Source organism: Epargyreus clarus, unplaced genomic scaffold (assembly GCF_041222505.1).
Source record: "Epargyreus clarus isolate Ecla_fem2 unplaced genomic scaffold, WU_Ecla_fem_2.2 ptg000007l, whole genome shotgun sequence".
NCBI lineage: Eukaryota > Metazoa > Arthropoda > Insecta > Lepidoptera > Hesperiidae > Epargyreus > Epargyreus clarus.
In genome coordinates this window covers 5,450,472-5,470,796 of record NW_027332215.1, presented here as the reverse complement: position 1 = coordinate 5,470,796, position 20,325 = coordinate 5,450,472, and the positions used below count along the sequence as shown (strand labels likewise).

Here is a 20,325-nt window from a genome sequence, read left to right as displayed (position 1 = left end):
ACAAACATTTGTCTGCTACCCAAAAAAATCTCGAGCAGAGTCTATTTCAAATTCTACTAATGTCAAAAAACATAAATTGAAGTACAATCTACTTTCCGGCTACAGACGCTATCACGGGAAGGACATGCAGCTTTACTGTCATTCGTTCTTAATTCAGATACATAGAAATATTAATTGGCCTCCAAAAAGTCTAAGGAGATTTTAAACCACCTACCACCACTAACTACGGCCTACTGCAGTCATACATTTTAGTTATAACTTAAAGTCTATTAGGTACGTGTACAAATATTTTGGCTAATATATAAAAAGTATGAACACTATATAGCAAAGCGAATTGCTACATTATTTTAGTAGGTAGGTATTTTTGAAAAATATGTAGCGATACATTATCGCAATCAATCTCGTAAGGTCGAGGATATGGCAATGACGCCAATACATTACTGAAGATTAGTTAGTTATAATCCATTTGATATAATTGTTATCGGTCACGTGGCGAATTTGTGTGCGCTTCCGCACTTTGTTATGAAAGCTTCGCGATTCTGAAGTTTCTCTCTTGAAACTTGGTTGAAGTTTGAAGTTGTAATTTTTTATATATAATATAGGAGAAACAGACGAGCAATCCACCTGATGGTAAGTGGCTACTGCTACCCATAGACATGTAATCAACCACACATAAGATTAGTTCCTGAGGTCGGTCACTAACACGCTGCTACCCCTGAGGACTAAGCTGGAATGCCTTGGAAAAGTATGTCTCCCTTACCACACACTTCAAATCGGAACACAGCAGCGCTTGACACCACTGTTCAAAGGCAGAAATAGGTGTGGCGGAGTTGTACCACGAAGGGTTCTGCCACTTTTAAAAAGATTTGTGTACTAGCTTTTGAACGGTACCCCGCACATATTGCATTCGTCATCTACCCATTACTGTCCCACTGCTGGGCACGAGTCCGCTCTTAGAATGAGAAGGAATAATTCTTCTCATTGGACTATGGTCCACCGCGCTGGCCAAGTGCTTATTGGTAGTCTTCATGTCCTTTGACATATTTTTTTATAAATGTATCTGGTATCCAGGTTTTCTGACGGTGTTTTGCTTCACCGTTTTAAGCAAGTGATAATTAATGTCTAATACGCACAGTATAATTTTGAAAAATCAGAGGTACGTGCCTGGGATTTGAACCTCGGACCCCTCGTTTGAGGAGCCGAGTTTCTTAACCATTAGGCTAAAGATTACATTCGACGAGCTTCTAAACTGAAAGAAAATTTATCCATTCAGTAATTATCGTGTGACGGAATAAAAAATAGATATTTATGTGACATCTTCTAATAGTTGTACTTATTTATTGTCTTCACTTTTTATAAGAAGTGTAGATTTTATTTCGTCATTACAAAGGGATTATATCTATTCTTATTAGGATAAACAAAAGTTTAATCTAATAAGTCTACCGATTCTGATGAAGTCTGTAAAATGATATAAGAAATATTTAACATTTTACTAGACGGTCAAAGGGGTTAGAAGTTCCCCAATCGTTACTTAAGTGTTAACATCTAAGCATCCAGAGGTATGTGGCTCTGCAAGGCTAATTTGCTCATGATAATGCCGAGTTTTAGAGAAAAATACTTTATCAAGTATAAACTTATCATGTATCAAAAGCTTAATAATATTACTGCCATTTATTACAAGTAACACATCTGAGTTTGATATCATAATTACGGTATATACTTATTATCTATTTTGATAATAAACGGTCGCTAAGCAAATTTTCATCACGATTTCTATTCATTGGAGATAATGATAAATACATTTTCTAAAAATCAATATTCGTTACGTCTTCAATTATCAATCGAATTCCGTATCATCATAAAATTGACTAAAGGAAAAATTAAGATGATTCAATATTTTAACTTAATATAGACTTAAATATGTTTAACTTTTACAAAAGGTTGTTTAAATTATCTTTTAGCCGAATTTATTTCATTCTTCGATCACTAATAGTTCAATATTTTGGAGATAATCATAAGTAGAGGAAAGTGATTAACTTTAAGCGATTTCAAGGGTGGTAGAATCATTATGGTTCGACCGGGGAGGTGTCACCGCCACCTATTGCTACCGTGAAACAGAACCTATAGTACGAGTTTTTACGTTTTTACAAAAATGACTGTTTTGGTATTTGCCCATACATTTCCAAACAGCGCCCCTAGCCGATTGTATCAGAACTGATTGGAAATATATGGGAAATACGTAAACAAAAACAAAAACAGTCATTTTTGTCAAAACGTTAAAACATATACTAAGGGCACAGTTCTTACAATACCCTTCGTAGGTTCTTCCGCCGTATATGCGATCGGCTTCAGGTAGAATTTATTGTAGACTGGCCAGGATGTCTTCGACTTTGACTTTGATTAAAAGGACGGATGAAGGTCATCCCTAATTCGGATCTTCTAGTAACAAGGTCTATCGACGTCACCATTGCACAACATCAAGATCTGATTAAGATCTTATCGATCCTACAAAGAAGAGATAATACATTTTCAAACATCCATATAAAATAAATGTCAACATCAGTTTCTCGCTTTAATTACTATTATCAGTGAATTAACTAACGAATGTGTCAAAATTAATCCAAGATAAAGTTTATAATGATTTATCACTCCTCATTGTAGTGATAGGAATGTATAGCATGTTTATATTTTGTAAAGAAATATGAGACTTTTTAATACAAAAGACGCAATTATTATAAACATATTATTATTTTTTCGCCCTATGTAGAGATCATTGAAATGTGACGGAGGTCGATTCGATTAGATATAGTTATTAAATTTCTTATATCATTTCAACTGTGATAACATTGTATTTATTATTTTATATATATATATGCGCAACTTTAGACGTCTGCTTAAATGGTCAATTTTTGATATTTGATAGGCAAAAGTAGATTATATTTATTATTAATAACGTATTTTATAAAGTAAAGAGGGTATTGCCGTCTTCTCAGCTACACACACGTGTTGGTGTACTGTTCGAAGCATACACTTGGAGTTTTTTCGCTTCCTACATGTATAGTTGGAAGTAACTACGTACCAAGTTATTTACAACCAAAGACTTATATTTTTTTCGATCCTATACAACGCTTGATGTTATAGCATTATTAACAATTAATAGCTCGTATAATATCTTTTATATGTAACCATATAATATGCTGTCTTTTTATCTTTATTTATTATGTTATACTATACTATATTATTTGGCACAGAAGTAGATAATTGCTTTCATCCATTTTATTAATAACCTTTGACCATTCGCAACCGTGAAATGGCATGCAAATATTATAAAGATACTATGCGTTATGGTCATCGTTTGACGCACAATGCTTTTTTATTGAAGACTTATCATTGAAAAATAGTAACACCTGAGACGATGATGTCCGATATTTGATAAGCCTTATCAAGCTTAGATTCGTATCCAATTAAATTTATCATAGATTAAGATAGACCACTGCTGCTGCGTAACGCGAAATGCTTGCAAAGTAACCTATTTATGTTTATGCATTAGTTCAACAAAATATAATTATAAAATTTATTTTAGTTAGTCTTCGATTTAAATTTGTCACTGATTTTAATATGAAGGTTCAGAAGAGGACACTCTGTGGAAACAAATTTAGTAGCATTTACATCATATCTCTGTAAAGAAGTTGATAAAGGCCAAGAAGTGGACGCGATTTACATGGACTTCTCCAATGCATTTGATAAAGTCTGTCATCACCGTCTAATAAATAAACTACGACGATATGGGATTACTGGATCTTTGCTTGAATGGTTCCGCTCTTATCTAGCAAAAAGACTCCAGTTTGTGGTACTCAATGGTTACAAATCACACAATTATATTGCTGTCTCAGGTGTACCACAAGGATCTCATCTAGATCCGGTTCCTTTTTCTGCTTTCATAAATGACATAACGTTGGAAATACACAATAGCCAATACTGCCTCTTTGCAGACGATTTAAAAATATATAGAAAAGTAACATCTAAATTAGACATTGAGCTTATTCAAAGTGACCTTAATAGAATTAGCGAGTGGTGCAAGTTAAATGGAATGATATTGAATACCAAAAAGTCCCATCACATTACATTTTCGAGAAAGCCTACTCCAATAACGTCCTCTTATAACTTAAATGCCGACTTGTTGCAACAGGTGAAATACGAGATTTAGGTGTTATAATGGATAGCAAGCTTAAATTTAAAGCGCATACTGATACGAATGTCAGGAAAGCGGCAAAAATGCTTGGATTCTTGAAAACAAATACCAAGGGTTTTATGTCTTCGAGAACTAAAATCATATTGTACAACTCTCTCGTTCGCAGCCAGCTTGAATTTGGATCTGTGGTTTGGGGTCCCCACCTTATTACTTACTCCCAGCGAGTCAAAAATATACAGCGTGCATTCACTAGACATCTGGCATTCCAATCCAGTAGCATATCCCACCGTACTACCTATGACTTTCGTCTCAAGCATTTTAAAATGATGTCGCTCAGTAACCGACGATTCTTAACAAATATATTATTTAAAAAAATATATATATCTGGTAACATAGAATGTAATCACTTACTCCATAACATTAATTTTAACGTCCCATACAAATATCCACGGAACCCTATAGCAAAAAAAAATCATATTACTACAGGTAGGACTAATCTACAAAAATACTCCCCTTTATCAAAAATCTGTGCTGATTACAATAGAGCAAATGCATTAATCGAAAATATTGATATATTTCATGACACATGTCTTGGTCTCAAAAATAAATTTAAGACAAAATTTATTTCATTATAAGATATAAATTTATAGATAATATCTCTACATTTACATACATTTTTTTCTTTATATTTTACTTATATTATATACTATTAATAACTAAATTGTAACTGCTTTAACAGTAATACTAGATTTAAGAGATTGCTGTACATGCCTATATTGGCTTACATATAAGTATTACCTGTCTGGTTGTATGTTTAATGTAAATGTGTTTATATGTTTTGCTGTTGGTATGTCTAAATAAATAAATAAAATAAAATAAATAAAAGGTTTACTTGTCTGTTCTGTTAACAATACAACAATAATGTTTACTTTTCTGTTCTGTTGACAATCAATTTTCGGATTGATAATCGAAAATGATTGTTGTTAAATTAAGACTACACAAAAATATATTAGAATATATTTAGAAAGAGAATAAAATAAGAAAAGTATATCGTGACTTTTCTAATGGACTACAAGAGTACCATATAGTAAAATAATAGAAGTTAATAGAAGTCGTTATTTCAAAATATTTCATTATCTTTTAACTGACTTCTTTGGCTAAATGTTTTCCAATTAATAATACAATTAATAACTTTATATAGAACAGTTCCTTTTAAAAGCATATCAAAGTTGAGAAAATACATATAAATACTTAAGTACTTACTAATTTTAAAATATGGAAATTCATCGGAATTCAATCAGGGACATAAAATTTTAATGCAAATGCGTGAAACTTATGTACAATGTCTTACATAATATATTATAATTATACATAGATAAAATATAGATAATAAAATTGGTGCGCATTTTAGTTACCTCGGGGCTTAACTAATTGACCGATAATATAAAAACGAAGAATAATATTTTGATAAATAATATTATACGATTTTTAGGAAACATTTTTGACTAGAATTGTAAAGTTTAAATATAATTAATAATAAACTATAGCACTTATTATTTATGCTTATAAGTTATATACGTTATTTTAGTATTTATGTCTACTTTAAAAAGTTGTGTCGACCACTGAAGTCTTCTTTTGGTTTGAAGGGTGAGATAAGGAAGATACATTTACACAAGCCACTTAAAATTCTCCACGTTGACATTAGGTTATGGACTTTGGTTGTCCCTGTAATCCCGGGACTAGAATAGGGCTACGGTATACGCTGCCTATCGTAAGATGCGACTAAACGGGGGCTTACGGGGTTGCGGGCGTTTAGATTGGGAGGTCGAGCCGTCCGGTAAGCAACTCCGGGAAGGACGGCGGTGTGTGTGGTGGCATAACGTCGTAAACACCAGCGTTCCGTTGGAGATCCCGGAGTCCTATTGGCTACGCCGAGGATGGCCACCGGGGGGGTTTTAGTGCGGTTAAGAATCCCACATAACTCTGTGTCGCTCCAAGGGCACCGGGGACCTTTTGAAGGTTTTTGCCTCGTTAACAAAAAAGAAAGGTTATGGATTTTATTAGGAAATCAATAACCTATATTATAATTATTATTATGGCTCATTAAACTTGTACATAGGTATTGCAAATGGATATCAATTTTCAGGTAAACTGTTTAAAAATAATCTTTATAAAAACCTACCTAAAAGAGAAGATTTTTCAAACACGATTTGTAATCTTGATCTAGATTTTGAAGGCTTCTGTTCCGCATGTGTATAAAATATTTTTTAATTTACTTTATAACTAGTAATTGGAAGATTCGAATTAGTGGGAATTTACCCATCCGTCTTATGGATCCAAACATGGAGGTTTTACATCAAATATAATATTTTAAAAATAAGTCGCAAGTGAGTTGGCTTAAATATTCTGGTAAAACTATGATTATTTAAAAGGAATGGTTAGTTTAAAAATGTATGAAAACGATATATAGCGTATTAAATTGAGTGTTTTACTTAAGTTTGTCATATATCATGACTTGATCGAGTTAAATCCTTTAAGCGATACTATCGTAATAATACAGGGTGCATTATTAAAAAAATAGTCTATAAAATATTTATTATAAAGCAAAGTGTTCTATTTGATATAATTCCATTGATTTTATTACTCACAAGTCGCCGTAACTGAATACAATTTTCAACGTACATTTCAATGGTCGTGTGGCCTAATGGATAAGGCGTCGGACTTCGGATCCGAAGATTGCAGGTTCGAGTCCTGTCACGATCGTTAATTTGAATAGGATCATCTTTTTGACATTTTTTTTTGTAATAATTTCGTAATTTATTTAATGTACCTACTATTTCTTTCTTTTAACGCTATAATAACAAAACATTTTTTTATCATTTCTTTTTCAGCAATCTGTTGTTATCCATAGGAAGCCATAATAATATACAATATGTTTTTTACTTACTTGATATCCCAAAACTTTTAAAATTATTAAATTTTATTTATTAATTTTAATGAAACACTTAAAACTTTTATTACATTAAAACTTTTATTAGAGTGGCAAAAAATAAGAAACATTTTCTAGCTTACATAGCACTTCTTAGCAAGCGAGTACGTCGTTCAAGCCCACATAAGATTACGCTGTTTGTCCACCAACCACGATACCGAGTCGATACCGATAATTAATGACGGCGCCGAAGTAGCGTACATACGTTTGCTATAGCAGCTTGTCCACCGAACGTCCGTCACCTGAGCACCGTCATCCCATAGTAAATGTATGTGTACGCTACTTCGACGCCGTGATTAATTATCGGTATCGGCTCGGTGACGGTGCAGTGGACAAACAGCGTAGAGTCCTACTTTAGGTCGGTTACGATTGCGTTGATGCCCCTGGAGACTAAGTTGGGATGCCTCGAATAAGCAAGTGGTCCCTTTACAACAGCCTTCAAAATGGAACATAGTAGTGTTTAACACTGCAGGCCTAAGGCATAAATAGGACAGTGGTGCCTTCGGAGTCTAGACACAAAGGGTTCTGCCACCTCCAAGCGGGCAGGCAACTTGATGTTGAGTACTGAATATTCTTGTATATGTACTTCATGCATTATAATATGTAAAGAAAAAGTTTATTTTAATTTATTCTTTTTCTCTATGAACTTTTTTCTATTGTCTATTTATTTGTGACGTTTAATTCAATGTCACATAAATTTAAATAGAAAAATGTTTTAGTCGAATAAAAAACGTTAAATGTCGTTTAAACTCATCCAAAGTTTGAGGCCTTTGAAATAACGTATCCTACGTTATTTCAAAGGCCTCAAACTTTGGATAAGGTTTAATAACGAATTAGAGAGAATAGGTTCGCAAATAGCCCAATATATTTTATTCATTTTTTAAAGATAATAATGCTTATTGTAGTCACCCTTACTAAATAGACATATGCCAGCGCGGACTTATTTGTAAGTTATTTAAACAGCTACATATCTCTAGTACACTATTTCGATGTATGTATATCTTACGGTTTAAGCAGTGTAAGCCACATTGAAAGGGTTCGCGCCCCTTCACGACCTGAGGGGCGACCGCTCCCGCGCGAGCTCCCAGGTTTGATTCCTCCCTCCGACTATCAGGAGGGGACTGCCAGCTTGGTAACTTAACCGAGTCCCTCACCCCCCGCTAAACGGGGCTAAGCGGGGTTGGTATAATTTTAATGTTTTCTCATTATATTATAAAATTATTATATTAATATGAAAATCTATTAAAAATCAGGGGGATATCCACCCCCTTGAGAATTTACCCGGGCAAAGAGGGTATCCTCGAGACCCGAATAATCCCTACTCACCCCCATATTGCAAACACAGACGCAGCTTATGATAGACCAGTGGGTATAAAGTCCCATATTGCTTGCGTAAGCCACATAAGCGCTGAAAGTCGATCTTATTGACGACTTCGTTACTAAAAATTTAAATTACACTAATATACAGAAAACTATTTGAAAAAAAGTAGTCTACGTCCTTTTTTGGGTCTTAAACTATCTTTGTACAAAATTTCATCCAAATTGGTTCAGTGGTTTAGATGGGAAGTATAGACAGACAGACAGTTCCTTTCGCATTTATAATATTAGTAGGGCCTTTGCTGTTATCAATGTAAAATAATATGTAATGTTATAAATGTTAAGTTTGGGGGTTAAGGACGGGTGGTAAAATAGTTATATTTATACGAAGCGTTTAACTTAGTTTTCCTAGATTCCTACTTTGGGGTTGATTACAGATTTGTAAGGGTGATCCTTGTTTGTTAATTCGACTTATGAGTAACTAACAAAAAGCGCAGCTTTATAAGGGCTCGCGTATCGTGCATGGTACATTCAATTTTAGGTATCTACCATAGATATATTTCAGTAGGATAATATATTTATGGTATCTACACACTAAAGTAAAATTAATTATTATTAATGAAAATAATTATTTCCTGAAGGTTCATGTTACATTTTAAACGTGGGCGAAGCCGGGGGATTTGCTGGTGAATATATATTATGTATGTACCATTTGCTAGACACATGTCTTCATGCCCGACAGCAGTTTTTAAGAACTCTTCATCATCATCATCATCAACCCATTACCGCTCCACGGCACGGGCCTTCTCTCAGAATGAGAATGATTAGGCCGTAGTCCACCGCGTTGGCCAAGTCCGTGTTGGTAGACTTCACATACCTTTAATTTTTTTTTTAAGATTTCGCAGGTATGCTCGTTTCCTCACGATGTATTTCTTCGCCGTTTTAGCAAGTGATAATTAATTCGCACATAAATTTGAAAATCCCGTGGTGCTTACCTGGGATTTGAACCTCGGACCCCTCGATCAAGAGTCCGAGTTTCTTAACCACTAGGCTATCACTGCTCAAGTACTCTTATGTGGGGTTGATTCTGGATGTTTCCCTAGAGGGCGCTGTCGCTTTATATTATGGTTGGCGCTGTGTAAACGTAGCGTTTTTGCGCAGGGTTGATTTCATTGGTAATTAGTTCGCAAGGATTTCACTAGGGTGCGTTGAATTCAATAATTGTGAAATAAAAATTGTTACTTTAGTAAAAAAAAAAATAATGTAAGAACATAAGTATTCCTTGCAGTTGGGTGAAAATAAGAAAAAAACACATTTACAATTAATATTCCGATTAAAAAAATGAAATATGACAATCAGTTCTACTTATTAAATAAATTTAACATTTTTCAGGAAAATTCATTCAATGTATATATGCAAATAATTATAAAATTAAATGAAATTTGTGAGCAACATTGAAAAAAATCACAAAAACGCACTGTCTGGTGAAACCTATTCTGTTATGATTGTGTTCCCCGGTGGGATTCGAACCCACAATCTCCGGCACCAACAACCGGGCCTTTCCTATTAGGCCACGGGGACACAATCTAATATTTCGAAATTTGGGTAACATTGTGATTGTGATCTGACGAGAACTGCATATTTAAAAGTATTGGTGCATATTTCTGAGAAAGGCGTGACCAATTTAGGTACACACTAACGTAAAATTAATTATTACTACCAAAAAGCGCAGCTTTATATCGCTCGGCTAATACGGCTCGCGTATCGTGCATGGTATATTCAGTTTAAGATACTATATCAGCAAAGATGATGTGGTCACTTATAATCTACCTTTCGTCAGAAGACATATGAGGAGCAAAGCTACCTTTGATCCAGAACCAGAGCCACTTTAAATGCTTGTGGTGAATAACTTACATTAGATATATTTTTTTGGGATTGCATTTTTTTTTTGCGTTTTATCCTTGGTATCTTTTTACTCTTAAATTTAAACTCCGTTATACTTATCGTTATTATTAGAATTATTGCATCCGATTTGTATTTTTTTTTAAGTATGTATAGTCATAAGCTATTGTGGATGACTGAAACGTAGTACATTTTAAGATAATCCGGCGTCTGATACCAATCACCAAGATGACCTGATGAATGTCCTTTATTATTCTCTTCATGTCGATTTTGGCCATTTACTTATCAGTGAATTTTCAATTCGCCATAACGACTTCTTTAATTTACTAAAGCTCCGAGGGTACATTCCGTAAAGCCGCGATTGAGCTGCTAATTAATTCTATTAAATAACTTTTTTATTAATTGTAAAATTAACTATTAAATTTATGAAGTAAATTAATGAATTATGCGTGTGGCACAGACCTGTATTTGTTTTGTGTGGCCTGCTCAATTAGAGTTGTATTGTCTTTTATGCTTCTTACGGGAACGTATTCCCGGAAAACACAATGTGTTAGTCGCTAAATTGTAAATTTGTCGCTGGCCTGTTTATCACGAAGTATTTTTTGACGATGGAAATGAAATTTGCGGATAGATTCTAAACAAAAACTTAGTTTAATCGATCATGTGGAGTTTTTGAAACTACACCGCGTCAAAAGCATTATAATATCCAATGAATATTATAAAGGCGAAAGTTTGTGAGTTAAAGTTAATATTATAAAGGCGAAAGGCGATGTTTGTGCCTTATATTCATCGGATTTGAATGAAACTTTACAATATTACAGCCTATAATTACATCAAAATAACCTGGAGAATCCAATTCATAAAGATATGTGTTTTGGCTATATTATACTTTGCTGTCAGAGATGTCTTGATGTACGATACGTAGATATCGATGATACGTAAATTTTATATGGAAGCCACATAGCCAAAATAATCATGCATAAATTAGTATTAATTAAGATACATTTTCGCTACGCATATTGTAAATAGATTAACTTTTTCTCTGACACTAAATAAATCGGACGGATAGTTTACATTAAGTTGGTAGAACCCTATGTGGTTCGACTCCGGCACCACCGCCACGCCTATTTTTGCCTCATAACAGCAGCGTTAAGCGCTGCTGTGTTCTGGTTTGAAGGGTGTGGTAAGGGAGACATACTTATCCGACATGTTTCAGCCTAGTCCTCAGGGAAGCGGCCATCAATGTTACATTAACTTTAAATTTGATAAAGTGCTTTTTTTTGTGTATAAAACCTTATTTCAATCGTGTTGTTCCAATCTAGATATAACCTTAAGTAACTATGTTAAGTTTCAAATTTATAAGCCCTGTAGTTTTTTCAAAAAAGGGGTAGAAAGTTTGCAAGATTTTCGAATTATAGAGAATAATAATTGTCCAAGTGCGAATCAAACTACGTATAGGCCATTATTAAGACAGTGGACAGCTTAGCAATAGGGTTCTGTTTTAACGCTTTCGGTACGGAACCTTATAAATGTGATTTGGGATAGTACTTAACTCTATCTATTTCTTTTTTTGCAGGTAAAGGAGGTATCGGCGTTTCAAATGCCCTTGGAGCCAACTCTCTAGCGATTCTCTTCGCGTTGGGTCTGCCGTGGCTCATAAAAACCCTGACTCTCTTAGTGGAGGGAGCGGACAGTTCTGCCGTCCACATCAACTCGGCCGGCATCGACTTCGTCGTTGGCTCTCTCCTCGTCGCAGTCACATGTCTGTGGATTGTGCTATTCTTAAGTAGATTTACTCTAAGAAGAAGCATGGGATTCGTTCTTGCTGTGGCATACCTCATATTCATCACCTTTGCTATCCTGGTCGAAATGGGCATCATCCTGGATAGAGCTATTGAGGGATTTTAAAACGAAAGTTTAGAAATCTTGTGAAGTGTCTACTTAAACGTTTGTAATGACATGATGAAGCCAAAAACTCAAGAAATTGAGGCAACTCTGTGATGATAACTTATGTATTACGTTATCGTAATCGAGTTTGTTCAAAGCAATCATTTAGTGATTATTCGTAACGTAACTACGGCCCTTATGTGATGACGATATTTCGACGGTCCCTACTTATAAAGCGACATGTCAAAAATTGCATTTTTTATTGCATATTCGGCTTTAGATTGTCCATACGCTTATGCCTGTATAAGATTTTTCTTTAAATATGATGTATTTTACTAGATTTACCATTCGTATAAGAGAACAAGTATAACAATTACAGGAAATAGGTGTCGTACATGCGGATATCTCCTACTTATCGTTTTGCACGATGTCTTAAAAAGCGCGCCACTCGGCATGAACGCGATCATGTCTAACTTAAAATCACGTCTAAAAAGCATATTTTCCGCTTTAAATAATAAGTAAGAACATAAAAAAAAATATTGTTTTTCTAAACTACAAAAGTAAGACATCAATGTAAAATTTGAGTAAGATATCAATACCGTTTTCATGTTTCCTACGTATAAAGTTGTATCTCAGACTTGTCTGGCATGCTTTTATTTGCCTTTTCACGTAGAAAAAGTCATCTGTCAGTTTTTCTGGTAAATATAAAAAAAACAATATTTAAAAACAATACTAGTACAAACTTTCGAAAGCTATAACAACATTATAAAAAAAATATTCTTAGAATTGTATAGAGAATTATTTCTAGAGTGGTTTGAACCTTAATTACGCTCTCCTGTAAACCTGCGTTTTCGACATGTCGCTTTATACGTAGGGACCGTCGATTTTTCATCAGTCTACAAAGCTTTTGTGACGAAAGTTTTATAAGTGTAGCTATAAATAATTGTTATTGTTTCATTATTTATTAAAATATTATCTATTTTATTAAGTGTTTTCTAAGTTATGTAGGTACTACGTATTAGTGAGTAACAGTGTTTTACTTTTAATCGAAATTAGATTTTTGATATTATTAAATAATACAATAATAATAATATGCGAAATTTATGTAGTGATTGTGTGTATTAGATCTGATTACGAGATTATGTAGATATGGTGGCACTGGAATTGGCTTTGAAAATTAAAATGTGTAGGACAACATTATTACCTATAGCTGAAATTAAAATATGTACCTACATAAAATATTTTGCATATCAGTATTTGTTTGACTTTTTATTTTATTTATCCATTATAATACTAAAAATAGTAACAGTTTCATAAAATTCCTGCTTATCAGGATCAATGGATCTTTTCTGTACCTACATCCATCAACGGATACAGATCGGTTTGGATAAATGCAACTTTATGACTCGATGACGTGAATGATGATGATGACCGAATGACGAGAACGATAAATAAATTGATGCAACACAGAATTTATACATTCCATCGTTATCGTCGTAGTTATTGCTATAATCAACTTTTTTTAAGTGGGGAAATGCTGCATGGGATCTTCTAAGTCCCGGAGGCAACAGGGAGGATAAACCGGATTCCTACTGGCTAAAACAATCGGTGTTCCTCTGGTACACTAGTAGCATAGTCCGCGGTCCCGACGCGAACAGTGTAAAACCCACCCTGACAGGTGGACAAACGCTTTAATTCTTACAACTTATAGGATGCTTTCAACCGCCAAGTATATTATTTATTATAATATTTTAACGAGAACATTTAGGAATATCACACATTAAAGGATATAAGGGTAGATTTGACCCAGTCATCAATTAATGGCGGTCAGTGTTGAAAAATATGTATTTCTATTGAGATGAATACCTACATTAGGAATATATAGGTTGCATTTTTAAATAGGTTTATGTTTTCTGATCTGGCTATTCACGATAGTTGAAAAATTCATCGGGTGATGATCTTCTTCTTCACCTTCACCTATCGATTATAGAAATAGGTAACGTCAAACACTTTGGAGTAGCACTCATTTGTTGAGCATTTTATTACCTATTTATATGTTATGCGATTATTATATTATTTTTATATTACAAATGTCTTTTCTGAACCATGAGTCTATCTCTAAAATAATTAAAAAATGTTTCTTTTAAATTCTTATACAAATGGCAGAAATAAGATTTCCTAAGATTTTATTCATGCTGTTAAGGCTCTAAGAAATCTATAGAAATAAGTTTCATTAGTAGCCGCACTGAGTAATGACGTCATACAAATGTCCAATCTCTTATTCTCCAAAGAGTTACAGCACATTAAGAACCACACTTTATGGGACGCCATGGCCATCAATGTCGCTAATAAAGTACACAAATGATTTACATATGTTTCCACATATGTATGTAATATTTAACCAGAAAACGGGTTGCCATAGCATCACATTGAAGTATGCTTCTCAATATGTATCTACTCTTTCTTATCTATTTTATATTGTATGAATACCAATAACGATGGTTTATATTTGTCTGGACGTAAACATGTTTTGAGATTACCCTTCGTACTATAAATTACCTCTATTTACCATTGATACTTTAACAGAATATGTCTACACGAAAATAATTAGCAAAGACCTATTCTCGAAAGCCATTGAGTGATCCAATTTCGTTGTAGACCCAATTTTCTTGAAGACAGAAGAAAATCACAAGACACGTGTTTTGTTACGTGAACATATAGATTAGTAAAGATACTTCGCCGCCTTGAATTTGAATGAAGCCACACATGGCTTATTAGTAAGTTAATTTTTTGAATTCTTGACAAATAAAATCATTTTAAGAGAAAATTTACGAATAAATAATTAATACTGCGTAATTTAAATAATAAATAAATAATTATTTCAAATATTTTAGGGACATTTTAGCACTTAGATGTGGCAAAACTTTTTTACGCAACTACTTCAATTCTCAAAACTGGGTACATTTTTTTGTTAGGAGTGAATAATCTTTACTAATCTATGCGTGAACATAAGAGTCATTTATGTAAGACTTAGTTTACTGAGCCGAATTTTATTACGGAATAGTTACTAACTAAGTGAATGTCTACGTATAGCATACACATTGCGTGTGTCCCTGGAATTGCGTGCATTCCCAGGTGAAACTGAACTTATAAAATTAAATCTTAATTATAAAATTATATTTATAAAATAACTATGTCACCCAAAACTCCTGCTTATGGCGTAGTGCCCGGAACACTGGTAGCGTTTCATCGCTGTGTAGCAAGGCTGTATTATTAATTTAAAAATACCAAAATTCTGGAGGAAACGTAAATAGACTAGAGTTATAATGAGTTTTTTTGATTTTTAACCTTAAGTAAACTTCATTGAATCAAACTGAGATTTAGGTCTTCAATCAAAAGATTTGTAAATCGCAATGACATTTTATACAAATCGAATGAAAAAAAGGAGTCGATAAGTCAACTTCGGGTATTTTTAACGATACGTATTAGGATCCGAACAAAAATACACTGACATCTATGAAATATTTTTTAAATCAGTTTTTACAAATAAAATTTAACTTAGTATTTTCGAGGAGATAATTATGTAATTTATAAAAATGTGTGACTGTTACATAAATATGAAAGTGTCAAATATGCCTTTACTTAACTAAGAACTATTTCGATTATTATTAATTTATTTTGAATCGCTATTGTAAAACAATCGTGCATTCGCCATTGTTCTCCAATCTACAGGTTGGTGAGAATGCCTAGTGAATATATACTAATATTATAAAAAGGAAAACTTTGTTTGTTTGTTTGATTGTAATGGATAGGCTCAATAACTACTGGACCGATTTTAAAAATTCTTTCACTATTCGAAAGCTACATTAACCACGAGTAACATAGGCTATATTTTATATGAAGTATTTTTGATAAATAGATTTTAGCTAGTATTTAATAAATTGTTCAAATTGGACCTGTTATTTTATTTATAAATTATAGTTACATAAGACCTGATTCACAATTCTCAGAAAAGTATCTTCGTGATAATGTATGGAAAAAGACATGGATTGAGATCAAAATCCTTAAAATCGAACTAAATTACAAAACGTTGCGTTTACCACCGCCGAATCTAGGTGAAGGTAGTAGAACCCTTTGAGGTAAGCCTCTGTTGGCACCACTGCTACACCTGTTTCTACCTAATAATAGTACTCGTAAAGTTAAACGCTGCTGTGTTTTAGTTTGAAAGGTGTGGTAAGGGAGACATACTTTTCCGAGGTGCTCCAGCTTAGTCCACAGGGGTAGCGGCGCATCTGTAGCCGACCTTAGGTAGGAATATCTAATCCTATCTCGGATTGATTACAGATGTCAATGGATGGCAGCTACGAACCATCAGATGTAATGAATTTTCGCCTGTCACTTCTATATAATATGTATAATAAAGTTCAAAAAACTAAAAAACACGCTTTTATGATAAACTCAACTAAAAAGTAGAAAATAATTTTCAATCTAGGAATCAATTAAGGAACAGTAAATAGTATAATTGTGAAAAAAGCGTGTTTTTGAACTATATTTATTTTATTAATTTTTAGTATGTTATAGCGACCATCATTATGCATCGTCTGTAAAAAAATCAAGTGTCTATCTATTACGGTTTAAGCGATAAAGCCCTGTGACTCACGAACAGACAGCGGAGAGCGAACGAACAGTCGTTTTACCCTTTGAGTACGGAATCCTAAAAATCATTCTACAAGATGACATTATAGATATGTTTCAGTACATTCGAGCTATAGGGAAGTAACATTGTTATTATTCAAAGCTAAAAATCAATCTAGTAACATTGCCTGAACTGTCCCTAAGGCGCTTTCTCTCGCCTCGAAAATCGTTAATCCTAAGGATGTTGATAAGGGCAATGCTACATAATTATTAAAATCGTGTATTGTCATCGGTTTTTGATAATTCTTCAAAATTTTTAATTAAACTAAACGTTCGTGTGGATAGAAATCGGGTTCAAAGATTCCGTTACTGTTACGTACATACATACCTACATACAAGCTAATAAAAGCTCGTTAAAAATGATATTTAACTTTCAAACAATACGTGAAATAAGTAATTTGTGAATAAAATTTATTTAGCTTAGCCATAGAGTAAAGTCCTTAGTAAATAGTAATCTTGTAGTCGATTTGATGCTAATTTAATGCATCATGAAATCATAGAGATATGAGATTAATAAAGTAGTGTTTGAACCTCGGATTGGGAGGCCTGAGGCACGAAACCCACACTTGATTATTCTAAATTATGTGTGTATTACAAATATTTCGTATCTCTGTTATTTAAAGCCGAAAAATAATCTGAGGGGACTTTCATGTTTGAGAGTTGTAAAGAAAAGTTCTCAAAGGTGTGTGAAGTCTACCAATACGCATTTGGCCAGCGCGGTTGCCTAACGCCTAAATTCTTCTTATTTAAAAGATTTTTAGCATAAATTGTGGTGATCTATTCATGTGTCATGTCTCTCAAAGTGATTTCTGTTCATAACGGTAAGAAATTGATATACCCAGTATTTTTGCGATTTTACCCCTACTGGAGTTTCCTTTGCTGTTTCTTCTCCGTAGCGAAACACCTTCCGAAGCAGTGGTAATTTCTTGAGGTTCAAAAAGGGTTATATATGAATCCATTTTGAAAAAATGGTGTGTAAGCAAAGCTTTGACATTGTGGTTCGAAATATGTGATTAGAGAGCGATCGTTATATAAGACACTAATATATTTTATATGTCGGCAAACATGATCTATTTCAATGCTTCCCGTTAAGCGTTTTACAGATTCCTGATTAACATTAGACTGTATCATCGTTTATTATAATAATGTTATATAAAACACTACTACTAAATACAACATTTCATTAAACCATTGGTCTATAAGCGCCTACAGAAAATTTTATTATAATAACCTGCGTATGTTATCAAGCGCTTCAATAATGCAGGCACTGTATTGTTGCACTGGCACTGTATTGTATGGATATGGGTGTGTCTGAACATCCTCTTTTTCGCAATCAGTTAAAACTGTGTTCATCTAATGTTAGGTATAAATCTCAGCCATCTCTACCTTTTTAACCTAGGTGTGTATTAGAAATCATTTATCGTAGTGTGTTCGAAATTATTTATATCACGTTTAAATAGTGAAGTAGGTGTGTGTGTGAGTAAAGTTATGTCTGAATGTTCTCTTATAGAATCTTAAAGGCATATAAAGTCTACCAATCGTCATTTGGCCAGGGTGAACAGCAACGTCTGATAAGACATTACTAGGAAACTATCTAACGTGATGTAAGTTCACAAAGTTGCATACAGGAAGTAAAAAGTTTTGAAATAAGACTATTAACTATGACGAAACGCCGAACTCGGTCACCATACCCTTGTTACGCTTATTTGGTCCGGGTTCGATCCCCGGCCAGACAGGTATCTGAATGACGCATTTAGATTTTTGGAATGAGTCTGGGTGTATATGTCTTTGCGTGTCCATGGCACCCACAACACAGTGAATCTTAGTCTTGAGCTGTGAGTGTAGAAAAGTGTATTTTTTAGTTATTTGGGTGAGATAAGGAATGTTTTCTTAGGGTTATATAATAAAAAAATATACTCCATTGACAGTTTTAATGTGCATACCATCATAAATACAACACATTTAAGACAATTAAAATACTTCTACTACGTTGAAAATTGAAACAATTAGAAATTGAAATTGATCTTCTGATCTACATACTCATAAAATGTAATTAATTAATTATTTCTCTATATTGACTATGACATTAAGATTTTTTACAGTTCAGTAACATTTCATAATGATTTCGATACTCGATTTGTTTTTGCCTATATATTATTTACTTTTTATGTAATTATAATTACTAAAAACATGTTTAAGGTAAAATACATAGATAAGTAAAGATTACTCACTCCTAACAAGAAAATGTACTCAGTTTTGAGAATTGAAATAGTTGCGTAAAAAAGTTTTGCCACGTCTCCGTGCTAAAATGTCCCTAAAATATTTGAAATAATTATTTATTTATTATGTAAATTGTACGTTGTAATTGAAAATTACGCAGTATTAGTTATTTATTCGTAAATTTTCTGTAAATATGTTTTTATTTGTCAAGAATTCAAAAAAAAAACTTACTATAATAAGCCATTTGTGGCTTCATTCAATTTCAAGGCGGCGAAGTATCTTTACTAATCTATGGTAAAATATAATAAATTAAACTATAAACAAAAAAAATAAGTAAACTCCGCCAGCGTTTTTGGGCACCATGCCTACACGGCAATTTTAGATGGTTTTATTGATAATTTCCTTGTAAATGTTGTAAATGTAGTTCTTTTTTAGTTTATAGCTTCATTTATTACTTTAAGTTTCATGCATTTAATAATTGTAATTTTATTTACTAGATTAGTCTTGTTCAAATTGCAATAGACCGACTTGCAATTAGTAATTAATTGATCGTAAGAACTTGCTGTTTCTGTAACGAATACATGGAAACAATCTGTAGCATTACCATGAGTTGGCATAGAAACGCCACTATAGAAATGGTAAATAGAAAACTATTGTCATTTTGCTAGTGAATAACATAACTACTATCGTTACGGTATTTCTTGACAACGTCTGTCAAATTAATGACTCATGGGACCGAATTTGTATGGCGATAGATCATAATGACATTCGCTAGCGATTTGATTTCGATAGGTTTTTTACGTATCGAGTTACGTCACTACGGATTTTAGTTCTACGAGTAACCACCAGAGGCGCTGTACAATTTTTCATACATTTATTTTACGCAGTCGCTAGCGAGTAATACTTTTGTAAACTCATGGTAGTCTTACTGTATGCAAAGACAAAACGGTTCACTGCTAGGGAATGCATTCCCGATCTCGCGGGATCCCGATCTCGCGCCCCTCGCGAAACCCTCCGCTGTCTGTTCGTGAGTCACGGGGCTTTATCTCTTAAATCGTAATAGATAGACACTTGATTTTCTTACAGACGATGCATAATTATGGTCGCTATAACAACAAATACC

General features: G+C 33.5%; 1 protein-coding gene and 1 non-coding gene across 2 annotated transcripts in view; both read left to right on the top strand.

Moving 5' to 3' along the window:
* Positions 1 to 12,394, top strand: part of LOC140743256 (sodium/potassium/calcium exchanger 5) — a 34,358-nt gene extending 21,964 nt beyond the window's left edge. The window contains exon 10 of the mRNA XM_073074389.1: positions 11,977 to 12,394. Coding sequence (XP_072930490.1) covers positions 11,977 to 12,308 — 332 coding nt within the window. The 3' untranslated portion in view covers positions 12,309 to 12,394. The remainder of the gene's footprint in view (positions 1 to 11,976) is intronic.
* On the top strand, positions 6,883 to 6,955 carry TRNAR-UCG (transfer RNA arginine (anticodon UCG)). Its single transcript has one exon. It is a non-coding gene; the product is annotated as a tRNA-Arg (tRNA).
* Positions 12,395 to 20,325: the final 7,931 nt, after the last annotated feature.